The sequence below is a fragment of the Glycine soja genome, chromosome 10, assembly GCF_004193775.1.
Source record: "Glycine soja cultivar W05 chromosome 10, ASM419377v2, whole genome shotgun sequence".
NCBI lineage: Eukaryota > Viridiplantae > Streptophyta > Magnoliopsida > Fabales > Fabaceae > Glycine > Glycine soja.
Genome location: NC_041011.1, coordinates 51,735,224 through 51,755,949, shown reverse-complemented (window position 1 = coordinate 51,755,949; position 20,726 = coordinate 51,735,224). Strand labels below are relative to the sequence as shown.

General features: G+C 31.0%; 2 protein-coding genes across 3 annotated transcripts; one reads left to right on the top strand and one right to left on the bottom strand.

Moving 5' to 3' along the window:
* Positions 1 to 2,141: 2,141 nt before the first annotated feature.
* LOC114369762 (uncharacterized protein At4g15970-like) lies at positions 2,142 to 6,689 on the top strand. Of its 2 annotated transcripts, none has more exons than XM_028327016.1 (4): positions 2,142 to 2,733; positions 3,981 to 4,346; positions 5,371 to 5,604; positions 5,688 to 5,822. In XM_028327016.1, exons 1-4 carry the CDS (start codon positions 2,539 to 2,541, stop codon positions 5,739 to 5,741), a joined length of 849 nt encoding a protein of 282 aa, XP_028182817.1. In that variant the 5' UTR covers positions 2,142 to 2,538; the 3' UTR covers positions 5,742 to 5,822. The 2 variants fall into 2 exon arrangements, with proteins under 2 accessions (XP_028182817.1, XP_028182816.1); XM_028327015.1 differs by adding an exon at positions 5,973 to 6,689 and having other exon boundaries at positions 2,144 to 2,733; positions 5,371 to 5,852.
* A 1,263-nt stretch (positions 6,690 to 7,952) lies between these two features.
* Positions 7,953 to 17,997, bottom strand: LOC114371951 (protein ACCUMULATION AND REPLICATION OF CHLOROPLASTS 3). The gene is made up of 16 exons (XM_028329291.1): positions 17,555 to 17,997; positions 16,684 to 16,742; positions 16,068 to 16,132; positions 15,539 to 15,673; positions 15,228 to 15,276; positions 14,762 to 14,874; positions 14,610 to 14,681; positions 14,304 to 14,414; positions 13,864 to 14,045; positions 12,153 to 12,425; positions 11,967 to 12,046; positions 11,471 to 11,865; positions 10,285 to 10,389; positions 10,028 to 10,165; positions 9,369 to 9,535; positions 7,953 to 8,319 (listed from the first exon to the last, which is right to left on the bottom strand). Exons 1-16 carry the CDS (start codon positions 17,875 to 17,877, stop codon positions 8,262 to 8,264), a joined length of 2,325 nt encoding a protein of 774 aa, XP_028185092.1. The 5' UTR covers positions 17,878 to 17,997; the 3' UTR covers positions 7,953 to 8,261.
* Positions 17,998 to 20,726: the final 2,729 nt, after the last annotated feature.

Sequence of the window (20,726 nt, the reverse complement as noted above, 5' to 3'; positions counted from 1 at the left end):
AAATTGTTAAAAGTCTTTATTTGAATATTTAACCTAATTGTATGTTTAAAACTCACACATATGAAATAATTTAACGTCAATTTATCAAGCATTTAAACATGTTAGTTCCTTCATCCTTTTTATAGGATCCTTTTTTCAAAGAATGTTATTGTTTTCTAATTGTCTATTTGTATTAATTATTTTTTCTAAGTATACTTGTTTAACTAAGATTTTTTAACCAAAAATAATAAAAATTTAAATATATTTTTCATACTTTTAATATATTTTTTTAGTTTATTATCTAAAAATATTTTTATTTTATTTTATTATCTATCATTTTCATTTTATTTGCTTTGATAAAGTAATGATGTGATAAATTTACGGAGTATCACATCATTATTTAACAGACTTAGACTAATGATAAATATCAAAAATTTAAAATTTAAAAATGTCATATAGTAAAATAAAAAAAATATCTTTTAAGTAATAAACTAAAAAAATATATTACAAGTATGAAAAAGTCAATAATGAATATTGAAAGTTAATGAGATAAACTAATTATTTTTTCTTATAAAAATTGAGGAAGATAGATAACTATTAAATAGAAAAAGAGATATGATTAAATTAATAAAAAAAAAGATAATTTCGATGTTATAAATTATTAACTAAATTATTGTGTCATACTATGTAAGATTTTTTTTTTTACAAAAACTACATCACATCAATTCATTGATAAAAGTATGGACAATATAAGTAGAAATAGGGTCATAAATTTTGAGTTTAGCATGAGATGTTGCTTGGTAAACAACATTATTTGTTTGTCTCTTAACAAAGTATATCCTAAGATTTGAAAAAAAAAATCTATTTATTTATATATTTGTGACCGTATTGCATTAATAAACATTAAATACTTCCCGTAAACAAACATTAAATACTATAAGTATTAAAAGAAAAGGTAAGCACGTTTAGGATTTGGTTGAATAATATATTTGCAAGCACTTAGGAAAGAATATAAGAATGTAAATTGAATTATTTTTTTCATAAGCTAAAATCAACATTTTTTATGGAAAGCTAAAATTAACCTATGCTTCAATTTTTGGAGAACTAAAATGAGAGTATTTTAAAAAGTTGATTGCATAAATTGATTTTTTTAAAAATAAAAATTTAACTCAATTTACTTTCTTATTTCCTTCTTCTATAAATAAATTTTTTTATCCAAATATAGCCTTAATATTTTAAAAACCTACAAATATCAAATATTTTCTTTATATAATAAATAAGAAGACTAGTAGGAAAATTTTAGAAAAAATAATTTATGCACTCATAATGGAAAAAAAATTACACCATCATTTAATTATAAACCGCCATACAAAATATTTATTATTTTTTATAATAATTATCTAAAAAATCTTATTCATAATTTATTATTATTTAATAATTTTGTTATGTATAAAACACAACAATATACCAAAAATATATTCTTAATAAATAAGTAAAAATTATTATGCTTAATTACACATTTGATTATCTAAATATCATAATTGTGGAATTTTGATTTCTTAAATTATAGTTTTCATTAAAGAATTTTAAAAAGTTGACATAACACTGAATGATAATGTGACAACAATATTTTTTTCTTGTTTGAATTATTTTTCAGTGTAGCTTAATTATATTTTTTATTCTCATAATTTTGAGTCCTAAGGAACCAAAAATCATAATTAAATTGGATCATCATATATGTCAAATAACATATTAGCATTCATGTTATGGATGGAAATATCAACATTTTTAATATTTATTGGAATGAAATATTTATCAATTTTATTAATAATCAATCTTTAATCTCTCTGTTAAAAAATTTAATTAATCTTCTTTAATGAAATCACCTTTTTTAGTCACGTTTTCATTTTTAGTAAAAAAAATTATCTTAACCATATTTTTTTTCATATAGAAGATTCAAACTTTAATTAAAAGTCTAAGTCAAGAAGTAAAGTACCACTCCCTTGTTATCAAAATTAGACAATTACTTAGGATCTTAGAAAATCCAATTTAGAACCTACAAATCAAAACCACATAATTACAGAATTTAAACGATAAAAATGTATTTAAAGCAACTTTAACTAGAGTTCCTCTTCCCATTAATTAACACAGGAGACAACAAGTTGGGATTGAAAGTTTTTGTTTCCATTAAAACAATGGTTGTAGATGGGAATTGCAGAAAGACGGTGGCTGGAGTGTTGAGTCGTTTTCGTTGGAAAGTTACAAAAAAAGGTGCACAAAGTTTTGTGTGTTGAAGGTGAAATTCCACGTGGGCAGACACAGTCGGTGGAGGCGAGAATGCGTTCCGCGTTCGTAACGGATTTTACCTCGAATCTCGAGCTTTTTCAACTCACTCTCACACTCGCACACTTCCCCACTTCACTTCCATTTCCATTCCCGTCCATTCAATCTCGTGCACGCATGCCTCAAATTTTAATTTCTCTCTCCGCACCATGACCTCTCACGCGCCGCCAGAGGACGACGACACACCGCCTCGCCGCCGGTGATTCCTCCGCCGACATGCTTCAGGAGTCCAAAACCATCCACCTCCGGCGCGCCGTCGCCGCCTCGTTCTTCTTCGCCACTGTTTCTCTCTCTTGCTTGGTCCTCCTCGGAGACGTTGATTCGCACCGGTTCCTATCCAGCTTCCATTCCTCTTATTCTCTGTCTGGCTTTACTCGCATTTTTCCGTCCGTGTATAACGATCCCGTTGCGGTCAGTTTCCTAGCTCCTCTTCTCTCTCGCGTTACGCAACATTTTCCTGCTACCGTTACAGCGCAATTGAGTTAGTTCACCGTTTTCGTATGTTTAATTACTGCATTGTCTTATTATCTGTTGAGCACATATTAATTTGCTATACATAATTAGTGCGCTGTCTTATCTATTTGCATTGTCTTATGTATAGTGTGTTTTGCACGTTTCGGATGTAATTTTCCACATCTTAGATGAGACTTTAAGAAGTTAGCAGTTATAGAAGGTGATTTCCTTCTTTTCAACGAGTTTCTAAAGACGCTTGTAGTTGCTCTAGCTTTATCGTGTTTGTTTGCTTTTGCTGTGTTATTTTACTGATTGAAATGCAATGGAAGCTCTAATTTCTTTTGAGAATTTGAATACTCTGGACATTTTTTTGAGACTGTGTTTTATGCATAAAATCGAGAGACGCCAGAAACCTGAGGAATTAATAATGTTGTACCAATTACAATAATTGCCGACCGAAATTATGTGTTATAAGTTTCTTTAATCGATATCTTTGCAAGTTTAATTGGATCTTTTTGAAACCATTACTCGGGAAAGATCCAGGATAAATAATTACTGTATTATTTTGCTTTTTATTTGTTTTTGGAATTTCTGCATGTTGAATAGTCTATAGAGGAAGACGAGCTACTTAATTATGGGCAAAATTTGGACTATCACCTGATATGCATGATTAGCTAAATGGATAATCTGATTTGTTCAAGTTTACTAAGCACTATTTTAAGTATTCACAATCACAAGTGTTGCTTAACCTTCTGAATGTATACGGTATTGGTATCTAAAAAATGGGCAAACAGGTTTATTAACTACTAATTTAATTGATTAGAAACAATAGCTGGTGATTTCCCAATATAAATTCTTGTAGCCTCTGTTGATCTGGATTGTTGGTCATTACAAAATATAGATAGATTGTCCTGTGCTAACAGTGACGGTGTTTTCATACTTATGTCATTCTCTGGTCTTAGGAATAAAGTTAATCTAAACGTGAACATTTATAAACACTAGATCCATTAGTTTTATTCAGTTTCATAAGCACAATCATTACCTTCATGAAAGTATTACCATTTTACCATGAGATTATCTTGATGCTAATCTGCAGCCCCACTCAGAAGTACTATTTATTTTCACTGCTGTAGTGTTGCTGTTTATGTGTGCAATTTGTTTGAAAAGGTATATTCATCATTCTTTTTGAATTGACTCTCCTGCAGACTAGCAATGAATATCCACTTGAAAAGATCCTGAATGATGCTGCCATGAAAGACAGAACTGTAATCTTGACCACATTAAATGAAGCATGGGCAACTCCAAATTCAGTCATCGATCTTTTCCTTGAGAGCTTTAGAATAGGAGATCGTACCAGTACATTTTTAAATCATTTGGTAATTATTGCATTGGACCAAAAGGCATTTGCACGCTGTCAGGTTATACATACCCATTGCTTTTCTCTTGTTAGTGAAGAAGCCGACTTTCATGAAGAAGCATATTTTATGACTCCTCGCTACTTGATGATGATGTGGAAAAGGATTGATTTCCTACGTACTGTTCTTGAGATGGGGTACAATTTTGTGTTTACAGTAAGTTATTTTTTCCATCACTAACCTCTTGAAGCTCACATGGCCTGACTTGTGTAAACCTTAATGTTGTTTTAATTTTTTGAGCCATGGAAACATTCTCAAAGTTGTGAAGTTTATTGTTTTTTTGTGATTGATTTTCATATGATAATGCTTAATGGGAAAAAATTTCTGGTATATGACTGGGGGAATGAGTTACTTATGAGTTGACCCTGTTTCAATTAATGAGCTAATTAGTTGCATTTCACAAGCAAATAATGTATTGATTGTAGCAATGCATAAGGGATTTATCTTTTTGGCAAAAGTATGGAATATACTGGATTTTTGTTTGAGTTTAATTTTGATACATTTAAAACTGTAACTATATTAGAAATCATCTTAGATAAGTAATGTTGTGGGAGGATTTTTAATTACTGTTTTTTGGTATAGTTTGATAAGGAAATTTAAAATTTATAGTGGTTAATGTAAAATTCTATTCCTTAGTTATTATGGTCCTAGAAAATTGAAAACTCCTTCTCGTTTGAAGTTTTGTTTAATTTAAGAAAACATTTTTTTTGCTATATTTTAATAATGAATTTTTGATTGATAATTATAAATTGTAATTTCTAATTGAAAAGGGAAATGAAATCAGAATGTTTTATCATTTCTTCACATCGAAGTATAGAGGTGGTAAACACTGACTGTATGTTGAAGATAAACTTCTGCCTCTAACTTTCTTTTCTGAATTTCATTTGAACTGATGCAACAATAATACCAAGCTTTTGCAAAGCTCCACTAAAATTAGTTACCAAATCAATTTTGCAACTGATAGGAACAACCATATCAGTGCATAGTTTCATTGCAGTTAAGTTTAGGTTATGCATTTTATCGTTGCTGTTCTTATTGTATCTTCCTATGTTGTGTTTTCTTTTTCAGGAAAGGGGAAAATATAAAAAGGACAGGACTTAAAAAAAAAAATCCATAGAAGAAGCTAGATAAATTTCTGAAGTGTCTTAATTAGATTCTTATTTTGGTGTTCTTATTCCAGGATGCTGATATCATGTGGTTCAGGGACCCTTTTCCGCAGTTTGACCTTCATGCAGATTTCCAGATAGCGTGTGATCATTTCACAGGTGGATTTGATGATGTACAGAACAGACCCAACGGAGGGTTCAACTATGTAAAATCCAATAATAGGTCAATAGAGTTTTACAAATTCTGGTACTCTTCACGAGAAACCTATCCTGGATACCATGATCAAGATGTCCTTAACTTCATCAAGGTTCATCCTTTCATTACTGATATTGGACTCAAGATGAGGTTTTTGGATACAACTAATTTTGGTGGTCTTTGTGAACCAAGTAGGGATTTAAACCAAGTCTGTACGATGCATGCAAACTGTTGCTTGGGTATGGATAGCAAACTTCACGATCTTAGAATTATGCTCCAGGATTGGAAACATTATTTATCCTTGCCACCAAGTTTGAAGAGGTTGTCAGTTGTTTCCTGGAGGGTTCCTCAGAAATGCAGGTTGGCCATATACTCAAGCCTTTGTATTTATAATTTAACATTGTTTTTTGCTTACCATTCTGAAACTACTCTTTATGACTTTTCATTTTTTGTTCATAATGGGCTGAAATTTCTCCTCAGCATTGAATCTCTCTTGCACCCTAATTCAACAGAAAAGAGTGTTGAAGAATAAAATATTCATTGCATGAGCTACATTTCTCTGTCTTAAATGTGGAAGTTCAATGGTGCTCTTGGATGAAAGGTTTGGTTAAGGTTTGAACAGGAATCAATTTGGCTAAACCAACATTTGATGGAAGATTCCTTCCTTGTAAAAGTACACTTAGGCAATGTAATATGTAACACACTGTTCAATTCGTTGATTTTTTGTGTTTCTTAGTGCAAATTTTCTGTGTGATTTGCACAATTTTGTGCAACATTATGTTCTAGTGGAACTAATTTCCGATCCTCAAAAGTCAACATCCATCATGTCTTCCTCTCTTCCCTCAATGAAGTACAAAAACGGAGAATAGTTGAAAATGGTGTTGATGGCTGATTCGAGTGCTACTTTCTGCTTTGAATCATTGCCCTGCTTCCCTTTCTTTGCTAACGCAATTACTAATTACTAATTTTGCTGGTAGGGAGTAGGGACTTATACCTGTCCATGGATTTGACCAAAGTGACTGCTTTTTTAAATTCTGTAGCACTTCGGAGGGATGGTATGCAGACAGGGTCCTACATGAATGTGGTCAAGAGAACCAGCTAAAAATGTTTTTCGGAGAAATTTGTATGGATGAAGTTCGTATTTTTTTGTTACCATCGGTATTTTCCTTCGGAATGATGTCGTATTTTGAATCGAGATTTCTTATTCTTACTAAACTTCTCTCTCTCTCTCTCTTCATCCTATTATTTATCTTAGTTGTTTTTTCTCCTATCATTGTCTCTAATCTTATTTGTTAAACTTCTCTAGTAAATATGGTTGAATTTACACTTATTTGAAGTATGATGCTTTTGGTTGTGGTTGAATGAATTTTCTATAAGCATTTATACGAAAAAAATGAAATAAATTTCTTATTAACTAAATTAGGTTTTACGTAAAATAATTTGTAAAAGTTATCTCATATTAACTTATTCAAAAACTTATTTAAACTAATTTTATCTTATAAAAATATTTTGATTTTTTTATTTTACGTGTTTAAATTTATCTATAGGTCTTTCGTCTCAAATTGTGTCCACTTCTAAATAGATAGATTCAGTGCTATGCACACTTTTTAAACATATTTTCTTTCTTTAGTTCTTTTGCTTACTATTTGTTTTATTTTATATTTTGCTATCCTAATTTTACATTTTTTTTAATTAAATTCAACTATAAAGGGTGTGGCAAAAGAATGTGGTGTGAGAAAGAATGTGTTGTTAATATTTTTCTCTGTAAAAAAATAATAATTTTATTGTACAAATAAAACTTCTCCTAAATATAGTTGAATTTAGGCTTATTTTCAAATATGGCTTGGCATTGTCTCTAATCGTGTCCACTTCAGGTAGATTCAGAGTTATGTACACCTTTCTAACTTGTTTTCTTTCTTTAGCTCTTCATTACTAATTATTTTATCTTGTATCTCTTTTTTTTCTTCTGGTTATAGTTGCAGGAGTGAAATTTTTCTTCCAGTAAAATTCTCGTTATTTTTAATTTCATGGACTACCCTTATTTTTTACTGTATTTTGTTTGCTTGTATGTAGGATATAACATCACTGAAGTTAAAACGATAATTAAACAAACTAATTAAACTTGAATCTCCTTCATAATCTTATTTTAATTTTTCTTTCGTGAACATGGCTTTGTCTACAAAAAAAAAAATGTGAATTGATCAATACACACCAACTTTTGTGGCACTTGAGCACCATGGCCAGTTTGACTAGCCAGTTCCCTTTAACTGCTTATATGGCATGAAACTCGTCAGTTTAACTGACAAGTTGACCTGATCAGTCGTTAAAATAGTCTTCAAAACATCATTTCAAATTTTAAAATTTATTAGTTTGTAAAAGTGACCTAGTTTGATCAATTTCCCAAACTCGTACAGATTTGGTTTAACGGGATATGGATACAAGCGGACCAGGTAATCTATATGGCATACTAAAGCTTCAAGATATCATGTTTCATATGTTAAAACTGATTGAATTTGCTTCATACATAGTTATAATGAGATTCGTAGTTCTTCAAAAATCTGACATGGATTGTGGCAAGTTCTATAAGAATAGGTAGGAAAAATAAGCTAAAGCGTAGATTAGCTTCGTGGCAAAATAACAGACTACAAAACATAGCTTGCCGGCAAAAACAGCTATTATACAACATAAAACACAAATAAAAATCGAGAAAAGACTAAAATTCACAGTAATTACAAAATTTTGGGCACCGACCGCATTTGTCCACCATGGTCATCTGTCTAAATACTTGCCATCTACAAGAACACCATTTTCCCAAATTTCAGTGTACCTGTTGCACACACAAGTCAATTTGGTGACAAGCAATGATACTGGCATGGTATGTGAAAAATTCTTTTCACGCACATCAAGTATGCCCTTTTATAAAAAAAGGTGGAAGATATAAGATTGACATTTCAAATATGCAATTAAAGAAAGTCTAACCCAAGTTTGTGATATTGCATTGCAAGACTTTTGCCTCTAAAAAGTAGAACTTATTATAAATTTATAATTAACCAATTATAGAATTCAACTTCTATTGTTACTAAATAATGATCCACACAGCAACCAAGCATTTTCCTACTAAGTGGGATCGGATACATGGAATAAATGACTATAGAATTTTGTCACAAATCATGCGTCTATAGACTACTTATTGACCTCTCATTAATTATTTACTCTCGTTAGTTTCTATAGTATTAAGGTTACTATGCATTCATGCTTAATCTTTTCATTTTTCTACAATTTTTTTCTATAATCTATCCTATCTTTTGCCTAATGCATTCATTCAATGCACAACATTGAGTTTACTTTCTTATTGACTTCTTATCACCGAATATCCAGTTCCAAATGAAGACCTCAATTATACAAAATATATATTTTTATCAATAAAAATATTATGAAACTTTGGTTTTTAACCGAATGACATCGTGTGATCTATGTAGCTAACTTCACCTAGTGGGATAAGACTTTGTTGTTAATCAATAAAAATACTAAAAAGAGAAACATTTAACTCAATATATGAAAACAATTGTAAGATGAACAAAACATGTGGTATATATGACAAAAGAGGCCTAATTGATTAATATCTTTTTATTAACACCCTTAGTTATCACGTTGAAGCTGAGGTCCATTCAACATTTCTCTTTCCACTGTAATCTATTAATCAAAACATCATATCTGACAGAAAGCAAACCTAAATAGTGGGCATATATATGTTGTTTGAGGAGGAAACATAATCAGCATGCCGATGAAATTAAAAAGCATATGTTAACAATATAATTGGTAGGACTGCCCAAGCTTTTTTATAATTGAGAGAGAGAGACTAACAGGACTACCAACCTTGTCCCATTCGCATTAATACAAAGAAACTGGCCATGTCGCCATCCATCTTTGAAATTGCCAAAGAAGGCATCACCGGACTTTGTGTAGAACCGCCCCTCACCATTAGCCTTTCCCTTCCAAAAGTTTGCAAACCACCGATCACCAGTGCGAAAGTAAAACCAACCCTGCATAATCAATATGACGCAATTACCATCCAATTCACTGATAGAATTTTGTCTAATACTCTGTCAAAGATTATTGTGTAATCCATTATATCATGCACGATACTGTACTTTCAAAATTTATATCAACCATACGATTGTTTAATCAACAAGCCGCAATTATCATCCAATTTCAAAAATTGGTGTACAAGATCAATGCACCATTACTAATAATTGGATAGATACACAAACCAAAATCAATTTCTTTCTGTAAAGGATGTATAACTATGGCTAAAATTTACACCAGCATTAAGAGATCCTAACCCAACCTATATAAACAAACTACACCGGCACATACACAAGACGTTTTGGCAACAGTTGATAGAAGAATCACATACCATGTAATTTATGTATAAATATGCCATATCGATTATAAAAAATTCCAAAACAATTACTTTTTGTCTTATCTTTAGCTTTGACAATCATAAAAAAATAAACTTGAAAAAGGATACAAACCTTGCCGTGTATGACATCGTCCCTCCATGATCCTTGAAACATATCCCCATTTTTGAAGTAGAATGAACCTGGACCTGATCTCTTACCATAGCGCCATAAACCGTCATATATACTGCCATCTCTGAGAACAAGACGCCCCTGGTTTTAAAATTTCATTTAACATAGTTGTTATCGACGTGTAGCTCTGTAGGCAAAAAGAGAAAAAACAGACTTCCTGAGCCTGGCCTTCTTGTTATTATAGATTTTTAAGAATTTACCTTCCCTTCAGGTAGACCTCCTTGGCATCGTCCCTTGTATCTTCCTCCCCTATATTGCATTTCCACGACCGGACTCCACTTTTTTGACAAATCACGTTCTGCCTCCTGCACAAATAAGTATTAAGTTAAACCTAAAATCCTTATGACATGAGATTGCAATAAACTATTAAGGGTTAATAGTGTTTTAGTCTGAGAAAATTTTTCAAATTATAGTTTTTATCCTTGACTTTTTAAACATTGGTTTTAGTCCCTATATTTTTTTAAATACCCAAACTTTGCTAGCTTAGGGACTAGAGTGTGAGTATTTTAAAAAATCCAGGGACAAAAACTATTTGTTATAAAAGTCAGGAACAAGACTAAAACACCATTAACCCAATAATTAAAGTACCACGTGAAAATATAAATTTATAAATAATGAAGCAATGATAGTTATATAAGTTTATACCTATTGACAAATAAAATTTCACAAATCTCACTGAAACAAAGTAAATGTTAGTCATTCATTAAAGAATACTTTGACCTCAAAAAATTTGAAATTTCCTTGCGCTAGATAAACACCAGAGGTATTACAGTCCTGGGAGTTATTTCTTTGAAAAGCTACATTGTCATATACAAAATAGGAAATTCAGTTCTATGGCCCACAATCTATAGGAGCATGAACTGAAGAAACTACAACCAACACATTGGATAATATCCATTTCACCTTTGTACTAATTACTAAAGCCAAATTTATATAACTAGCAAGAGGCATATTTAAGTAAGACTTTCAAATGTGTATTTTCATACTTGAGCCCAATTTCAAATATTGAACAAGCTTATTTGAGCTAGTGTTGGGGCTACAATTTTTCTGGTCCCTCTTTCTATTCTATTATTTTAGAAATGAAGAACTTTACTAAAAGGAAACTAGGAAAGAACTCAAGTGAGAAACCAATCAAACCAGAGATTAAAAATAAATCTAAAGATAGTTGAAAAAACAGCCCTCCAGAAAAGTACATACAGAGCAACTAGAGTAGAAAATGACAACATGATGCACATCTATTTTTGGAGAACCATCTCTTGTTAAATTGTCACATAATTGACACAACTTAAGACAAGTCCCTCGAATATTACTAGTAACAGAATATTCCTCAGATTCTCTTTCAGTAGTATATGCATGAACATCAACAAATTTCAATGACATTATTACCAACATAGACGCAGCACGAACAGATAGAACTCCGTCTTTCTTTGATTTATTAGCATTCTTTCCTTTCAAAAGTGAAGATGCAAATTCCATCACTGCTTCCAAACTTGCATCAGTTGCTGCACTCCAAGGAGACATACCTCCATTTAATGTTTGTGTTTTCACATCGTTATCAGTATCTGGCTCAAGCTGTTTTGTCAGAAATGAGATTTCCAAACAGTCTTTCAAATCTTCTGAATGCCTCACACCAACAGGAAGGTGGAAGATGCTTAGATTATCAACAGCGGGTGTAGCATCAGCTGCTTTTTCTTGGGCCCACTCCTTTGCCACCTCAAATCCAGGACCTAGATTCCAGTTCTCAAGTTGTTCCCTTTGAAAAGCAGAGTCACCTAATGCAACTTGATTTCAAATTGGACAAGACAACAGGGGAAGAAATTACTCAACAACTGTTAAGTGCACCTGGCACAAAGTAATTGAATTTTCCATGTCTCAAAATTACCTCCTTCGGTAATAGAGTCATAAAGGATGTTATAGTTGGACGTGGTGTCAGATAAATCTTCTCCATTTTTTCCAGAATCCCTATTATAGTTCAGAAGCAAAAATGAAAACAAGTGAAATAGCAGGACGAATTTTGCTTAAAAAAATAAAAAGAAAAGAACAAGTGAGCAAGGAAGAGAGTGAAAACCTTGAAGTAGGCAACTTTGAGCTGTTGTTTCTCAATGCTGGCTCTTCATAGTATTTGTCAAGATTGTTATCTATGTTGTCAGAAGTAATCCTATTTGTCCTCTCATCAATGTCATCAGAACTCATCACTTCATGAGGAAATACTTCAGTCTGTTTACCAGTGCCAACTTGTTGCTGATTATGTCTTCCCCAAAAGCTAAAAATAAGAGGAAAATGCAGGGCAAGTCTGGACAGTATACCACCATTCTGGGAAGACCGTTGCACATTTAAACAGCTAATTATATGACAAGAGAAACCAATCAGAAACAGTCTAGGGAATAAGGAAACTATTAGTAATTCAGGACTATCACTTTAAAATTGAGCTAGCTAGTAAGTCTTTTATGTCAATACATGACTTTAATATCAGAAAATCAATGCACATCATAGTTTGAAAAAAAATGTTTAGGATATGTAAAATACTGAGAAACTGCAGGTGCCCTCGGAAGTTTGTTTTCTTTTCCTTTCTTTGTTTCTTTTAGGTACCAAATTAGCTAAGTTGTAAGAGTGTATAAGTAGTGTATATGAGTAACTCAGTTAGTTACTCATATACGCTACTTATACACTCTTACACGAGTAATCATCCTCATTCCAATTCTTGGCCATTCATCAAATGAAGCTGTTGTTTTATGTCCAAAGGATGGTCAACAACAAATTGTTTAAAGAACTTATCTTAGTATCATTTGTCATTTGAAACATGGCCAAAATGGAAAAGGAACATTATGTTCTGTTCTCCTTAGTTCTGCCCTTTTTAGTGGAACTAAGTACCATTTTTTAACCCTGGGTTTTGTTATGTTGTATTTTTAAAATTTACCGAACACATAATAGAACCCATATATGTTTTATCCTGTTCTAACACATCTAAAAAACAAGACCTTCCTCTTTATTCTTACAAGAACAGTGCACAACCACTGAACAGCCATTTGAAATTCCTTTGTTAGTCCTAGCTACACATACACTACACAACACTCATATGTTACACCAATGATAAGATCATAGTATATATTATCAGTCATTAATTTGCTGGAAAACTCACTACAATTTTCAATTCAAATTGTAAGTCAAATTTCAACTTGAAATGAAACCCACGATTTTTCTCATCTCTTTTTGACATGAAGTTTCATTTAGATAAGAAATATTACAAAACAGATAATATCCCACTGCTCTCCGCAATTGACATGATACACAACCAAAATAATGCTTGTGTCTGAACCTCATTACAGTCCATACACAACAAGAGAAAGAAACTTGAAGCTTCTGCTTAACAACAAGATATGCATAAATCTAAAAAAGTAATGTGCCCCATTAATGTCAGTTCATCATATCAAAACTAGCATTAAGCAAGCAAAACATCATTTAAACTCTTACTGATGCAAAGAACAAATAGATAAAATCAACTGGTTAAATTTTCAAGAGTCACAAGTAGACAAATCATGCTCAATCTCAAGTATTCTCAACTCAGTAACAACATTAACAATAAGGTTATTTCCATTGAAATCAAAGGAACTTCAATGTGTAGATGTAAAAAACACTTATCTTTTTTAAGTCCTAACACCAAAAAAAGAAGTTTGCCAACAAGCATTAATATCTTCAAGTAAGATATTTGCCCAAGCCTTCCTTTTTGTCTTGATAAATATCTTCTTTATCCCCCAAAAAACACACAAAATAAAACTTACCCAAGTGTAAGGACTGTTGTTATGAATAGGTTGGGCTCAACAGCATGGTCATGTATTGTTGATATTATAATATCCCTCGTGTATTTTGTTGTTTGACGGAAAGTATGCAGAAAGATTGCTATATCACTATCATTGATGGGTTCTGAACACGCAAGGGTGCATATAACTAGGCTATTTGGATCCTGAACAAAATAATGATTATAATAAGTTTATACAGTAGAGGAAAAGGAACCAGAACTCAACCAGAAGAGTGATAGCTAAATGTTTAAAATAAATAATGTAATAAAAAAGGCACTACTACACTGAACAAATTGCAGTAGGGTCAATCATATTCTGAAAAAGGATTTAGCATTTAATAACAAAATCAATGTATTTTGAAAAATGTGATGTCAACATAGAAAAAACACCTATCTTGCATGAATATGGAAAATGAGTGATACCTTCAAACGAACACCCAGGAAAGGACTATCAAATATAGACTGCAAAATTGAAGCTTTGATGTTATATGCAGCTCCAAATCCAATCCCTGCTTCTTTATAGGATTCCAATATCTGTACACAATAACATCAGTTTTACACATGAATGGGGTGAAAGGAAATGGAAACATGAAAATTGGAATAATTAAAAAAGGGCACATTGATATACAAGTTTGATCTTGTCTAAAGAACAATATAAACAAGGCTAAAAAGTAATTTTTGAGGGAAAAAAGTTCTGAAACTATCAGGGTTAAAATCATAGAAACCTACTTTATTAATTTCTGAAGAGCTGGCCTCTTTCATGCCATCATTCAATCTATCTATAAATTTTTTGTGCATCTCCTGCAAAACTTTCAATCAGTAAGCATAGAATAGTTTTATACAAACTAATAGCCAGAAGTATACAAGAAAATTAAACTTACAGATTTTAGAACAGAGACAGCCTTAATAGCTAGCAAAACTGCATCATTAGCGGTCTTCATGGCCTCATCTAGAGTCAATAAGTCTTTCTCGAGCAGTGCATCAATATCAATTTCTGTATCATAAATCAACAGAAGTGCAAAATTTTACATTTTTTGTAGGCATTTTGGTGATTGAATTAAAAGTAAATCATACTTGATTACTTTCCAAAAGAGGAGAAACAACTCTCAATTAGTTAAAAAGAGTGTATGTTATAGACAGCATAAAAGAGGACATAAGTAATTCTATTTCCATTTTTCGAAGTAACAATAGTAACACAGAACGGCTAGGAGTTAGTTGGGAAAAGGTTGCTTAGTTACAGGTGGCACATGGACTAAATAGGGAGAAGGAAAGAACTAAAGGAGTTTCTGAGGAAGATAAGAAGTTTGTAAGAATCAAATTTTAACAGGCATAAGAAATATAGCTCACCAATAAGTAAATTTGTGTTCTCCTTAAGTTTCTGCATCAAGGCTTTCACCTGAGTATTTATGGCACAAATAAATGTATCAAACAGACTAAATGATCTAAAAATAAATTAACTGCAAAACATTAACATTAGTCAAGGAATCTCAGGCAACCATAAAGTGAAAAAATAAACAAGACTCCCTAAGCCCACAGAAATATTCATCATATTGCAGGTAGAAATATTTAAAATTTAAAAAACTACATGAAAGAATGTTTTGTAGTTGTGATCTCTTGCATCACAGTAACCAAGTATTAATTCAAAGCATCAAAGATACCTCATCTTGCCGTTTAAGCCCTTCAAATCTAAATGGCTTCAAAACTATAGCAACTGTTAATCCATTCCTCGACCTTACAGTTTCAAAAATATCTGCTGCAACAGTGTGGTACAAGCCATATCCTGCACTGGCCACCTAAAAAAGAGGAGGGAGGGGAGACAAAGACCACACACCATCAGACTACTTTAACAAATTCTAGCTGGGATTATGTATCTTCTGATTTGATTTTGCAATTTGCATAAAATATTTAACCATGCAAGGAATATAACGTTACGTCATGCAAGTCAGCTAATATCTAAAACAACACATAATGACAGAATTTCATTTGATCAAATAAATATATTAATTCTATGGTGATAAATAAATGAATAATGAATTTAAGTATCTCAGTTAACTTATGCATGCTCCACAAAATCTTCAGCTGAAACAGATAAAGCAAACCAGACCACTTGGAAACCCATGGATGAAAATTACCACCATTGAAACAAAGGTTTTACTACAAGAGTTTGAAGGTAAGGAATGTACAAACAAGGACAATAGTCTTTGAACATGACTTCAAAAATAATGGAGCTTTGACAAGTCTTGGGTGAGATTCTGCAAAAGATGGCCCAAAATATTAGTACCTTCTAAATACAAAGAACAACAAGGGAAATGCATGAATATTTGAATTGAAATTCATGCACGAAAAAAGGCACTTACCCCATTTTTCTCTCTATTAGTCTATTTTCTTTTCATTAAAAATTAAGCTTCACTTTTGTAGTGAATTACATATTATAATAAAGAATTGAGTAAATTACGCTGAAACCCCCTAATGTTCTTTCAGATTGCACACGATACCCTTCCTTTTTCTATTCCTACACTAACCCCCTTAATGGTCTGAAAAAAATTACATCATGTACCCTTAAAAGGGAGGTTGTTGTAAATGTTAAAAAACCAGAGGTATCATGTGCAATATGAAAAAATCTCAAGGAGTGTCACATAATTTACTCTAAAGAATTAATCAAGAAGAACGTAATTGCAATTTAACATTTTTCTATCAAATTAGATATCACAAAAATACGCCAGTACATGTTTCTATATAAAACTAGACAAAGTATAATTATAGGATAAAAAATAATCACAATAATATTAAATCAAATCAAAACCTTCTTCAACTGATCTTTGCTGTAATTGCACCTCTTCTGATTCTTTCATGAGGATATTCCTGCAGAAGATTGTCATCTCAAAACAAATTCAAAATGCAAAAACGAAAAATAAAAATAAAAATCAATTCTGGAAGCATTTAAATCATTTTATCTGGAATGGAAGAAATAATTTAATAAACTAAAACCAAAAGTCATTTATTATATACAGTGAAAGATGTTGTATTTAGTATTTATTATCTGGCACAACAAAACCATAAACTGCACTTGTCCAGGCTTACTATTTTTTTTTGGTAAATTATTTATTTAACAGAAACATTATTAAAGAGGAGGAAAAAAAAGAAAGAAAGTACAACAAAGGTGGAAAAGGTATCCTCCAAAGCATTTAAAGTAAGAAGCAAGATTTTGTATCATTCAGTTTGACAGTCCGTTTGCTTGGTTTAAACTGCCAAGTGCTAACCAAACACACACTTATACTATGGAATTTCAACCATATGAAGTAAAGTTTTCACTCCCAAAATCAGTAAAAGCAGTGATAGAACAATAACATTATAACAAACTATATGAGACAACTTTTCGTCCCACGCTGCCTGCTAGAAAAAAATCATCGTAATTATATGATCCGACAGTAACAACAACACACTGATTTATAATTCTTTACCATTATAGAAACCTAACTATGTACAAATAATGTGTACCAGACGCAATTAATTCTTCATAATTTTTCGATTTCTCGAACAATCCTCTCGATGTAGATAAGGTTTATTGCTAATTCGACCCTACCTTACGCTGTTCTAACAAAACAGTTTCAAATTTAAAATTCAGAAATTAAAAAATAAAACGCGAAAACGATGGAAAGAAACTAGACAATTACCAAAACCGCGGCGACGGTAATTGAAACGGCGAGTTCAAGCAGAAATCAAAAACAGCGTCCTTCCTAGAGCCAATGACAATGACTTCGACGAAATCAGAGTTCGTTGTTTCTCCGCAGTCGATTCCGCCGTAACCGTTCGACGACGAAGCTTTCTCCGAGCACATTCTGATCCGAAAACACGGTTTTGACTTGGGACTCCAACAGAGACCATAATCGCGGCGACGAAGAGGAAGAGAGCATCGGCACCAAAGTTGATTCGAAGAAAATGGGAACAAGGAAGCATCAGAAACTGCTTTGAAGCTGGAAAATGCAGAAAGCTCCATTTATAATAGGGGCGCGCCAGGTACAACAGATAAGGCTTCCATTAGTGAACGATGCTATGCTATCAACCGCGATGTGGACTCTGAAATGTGAATAAATGAATAACCAAAGCAGCAAGAATCTCTACTTAGGGGAAAAAAACGTGATTTAAGGGATATAAAAGTGTTTATTGGCAAAAAGTAAAAATAAAATATTCAGGATATTCCCCACCTTTGTTTTTCCTTCTTTCTTCTCTCCGTGCCTTTTTAGCTTTTCTGACCAACCGTTAATTATATTATAAAATAAATAATATTATTATACATAATATTAAATTTTTTAATGTATATTTAATACGTATATAAATTTAAATAATAAATTTTCTAACAATTAATTTTGATATAAATCATACAAATTATTTAATCTGTATATTTTTTTATAAATATAAAAAATTTACTATTATAAAATTTAATATATATTAAATTTTGTAATAGTAAATTTTTTTAATGCACAAATGAGTAATTTAACATATTAATAATTAATAAATAAATAAAACTTTAAGGAATTAAAAAAAATAAAAAATCAATAAGGATGAACTTTATTCATATAAATCATATGGATTAACTTGATCTATATGTTTTATACAAATGAACTTTATACTTACGGATCAACTTCATCCGTATAATTCATACGGATCAAGTTGATCCGTATATGAAAAATCTGCTTATGGATCACCACTCAACAAAAAAAAACAACTTAAAAAGGAACAACAAGTCGGGGGCATTTTAGGCATTAAAAAATGTTGGGTGCACCAACAATACTACTAGGTGCACCTAGCAACACCCAATAGTTATGCTCTTTTTGGCTATGCAAAATTACTTGAAAATTGGAAAGATAGTTCCCAATTACCTACAAAATTTAAATTAATTTATTAAGTTATAAATATCTAGTAAAACTAACACTTGAAATAGTTAAAAAAATATAAAATGATATATTACAAAAATAATAAGGAATTTGAATAAATATTTTTAAGATAAAACGGAATAAAATATAAAAAAGTTTAATGCATATGCATTGACATTTATGTTGTTATTCAATCATAAATTACTATTTAAATGACTTTAATATTATTATTTTAAAAGTCAACAAATTTATCATACACAATGAATTGTGGTTAAATAATTGTATAAAACTTTTTACATCGTCGATGTATATCTTTTTTCTCATATAAAAAATTAGAAATTAGTGTTTAAAAAAATATTGTTTCAAATAACATTTCAAAAAACATTAAAAATTACTTTAAAATGTTTATTTGCCAAAGAGTCAAACATGTTTTTTGACTAGTAAAACAAGTTAAAAACTAATTGAAATTACTTATCAAACATATTTTAGAAATACTTGTTTACTAAACAGTTAAATAAATTTTTTATCTAATAAAAAATATAAATTAACTAAAATAACTTGTTAAACACAATCTTTTTAGTCTTACCGGAGATAAGCAAGGAACAAAATAAACAATTTAAGTAAAGAAAAATAGAAACCAATAATTTGTAGTTTACTTATCAACACTCTTGAATAAATGTCAGTGGCCTATATCCATCAACTAAGTGATTCGAGTTTGAATTCTCATAATAGATATCAAATAAAGTATAAATCATGTTTAGAGAAAAATAGTCAATGTGATGTGAAACTAAATCATTCCCTTAAGGTTGTACTCTAGGCAACATCAAAGAGGTCACAACTGAGGCAAACTGATGGGTGTTCAAATTTAAAATAGTTTTCCCAACACTCCTCCAAATTTCCCGTGTTAACATCCAAAAAATAATCCCCTTTTGAAAGACCATAATTATTAGTAACAACAAACAAAATATTCAAGTCTTTTGAAAGACCATGAGTTAAATTATCATGAAGTCACTACTACAAGTCGATAACTGAGGAGAGAAGTTTGTAGGAAAATGGCCTCCTGAGGTGCGCTGACATACTTCACCAGTAGCGTCAAAATCTCACAACGCATCATAATTTGTAAGTAGATAACACAATGAAATAGATCTTTATACTATCAGTGTATATATCATTAATATTATGATTTCGTATTTACTTTTAAAGTAACCCTCTAAAAGACATTAAAAATTAAATAATGCTTACTCTACAGACTACAATGTGGAGGATAGACAACAGGGAAATAGGAAACGAACATGAAAAAAAATATTAATGGATATCTCAATGTTAATTGACATATAGAGAAAGAAAATAATTATTTAAAAAATGTAGATATCGTACATAATAGTATAACAAAAAGAAGAAATAAAAAATAAAAAATAAAAAAATATTGAGTGAATATGAGTAAAAAGACTATACACTTTATATTCTTATTTAATTACAAATTAATGTATAAAATAAGTTTTTTTTTCTTATAATAATTACTTTAAAAGTAAACATGACAAGTGTATCCCTTTTTGTGGAGACCGACCCGGATTCACTTTAACTTTGATGTGAAAAATCAAGTTGACTAGGTTCAGGTTTTCCTTAATTAAGAAAGTCGGGTTCGGAGATGAGATAGGATATGTTAGTACTCATTCCCGCCCTTGTCCCATTGCTATTTTGATATAATAAGTATTTTAAATTATTATTATAATTATATAATTTTAATGAATTAATGCTTGTTTTATGCATGAAATTGTTGTTTTTCTTATAATTGTGTACAAATTTTACTTAATTTCATGTTGAGCTAAAAAAATAAATGAAAACAAACAATTTTTACTTAATTTGTTGCTAAATAGTTGAAATTTTAACCTTGGTAAATAAGATGTCATGATCATTATTTTTTTTAAACTATTAAAAAATAAATGAAATCAAATAATTTTTACTTGAAATT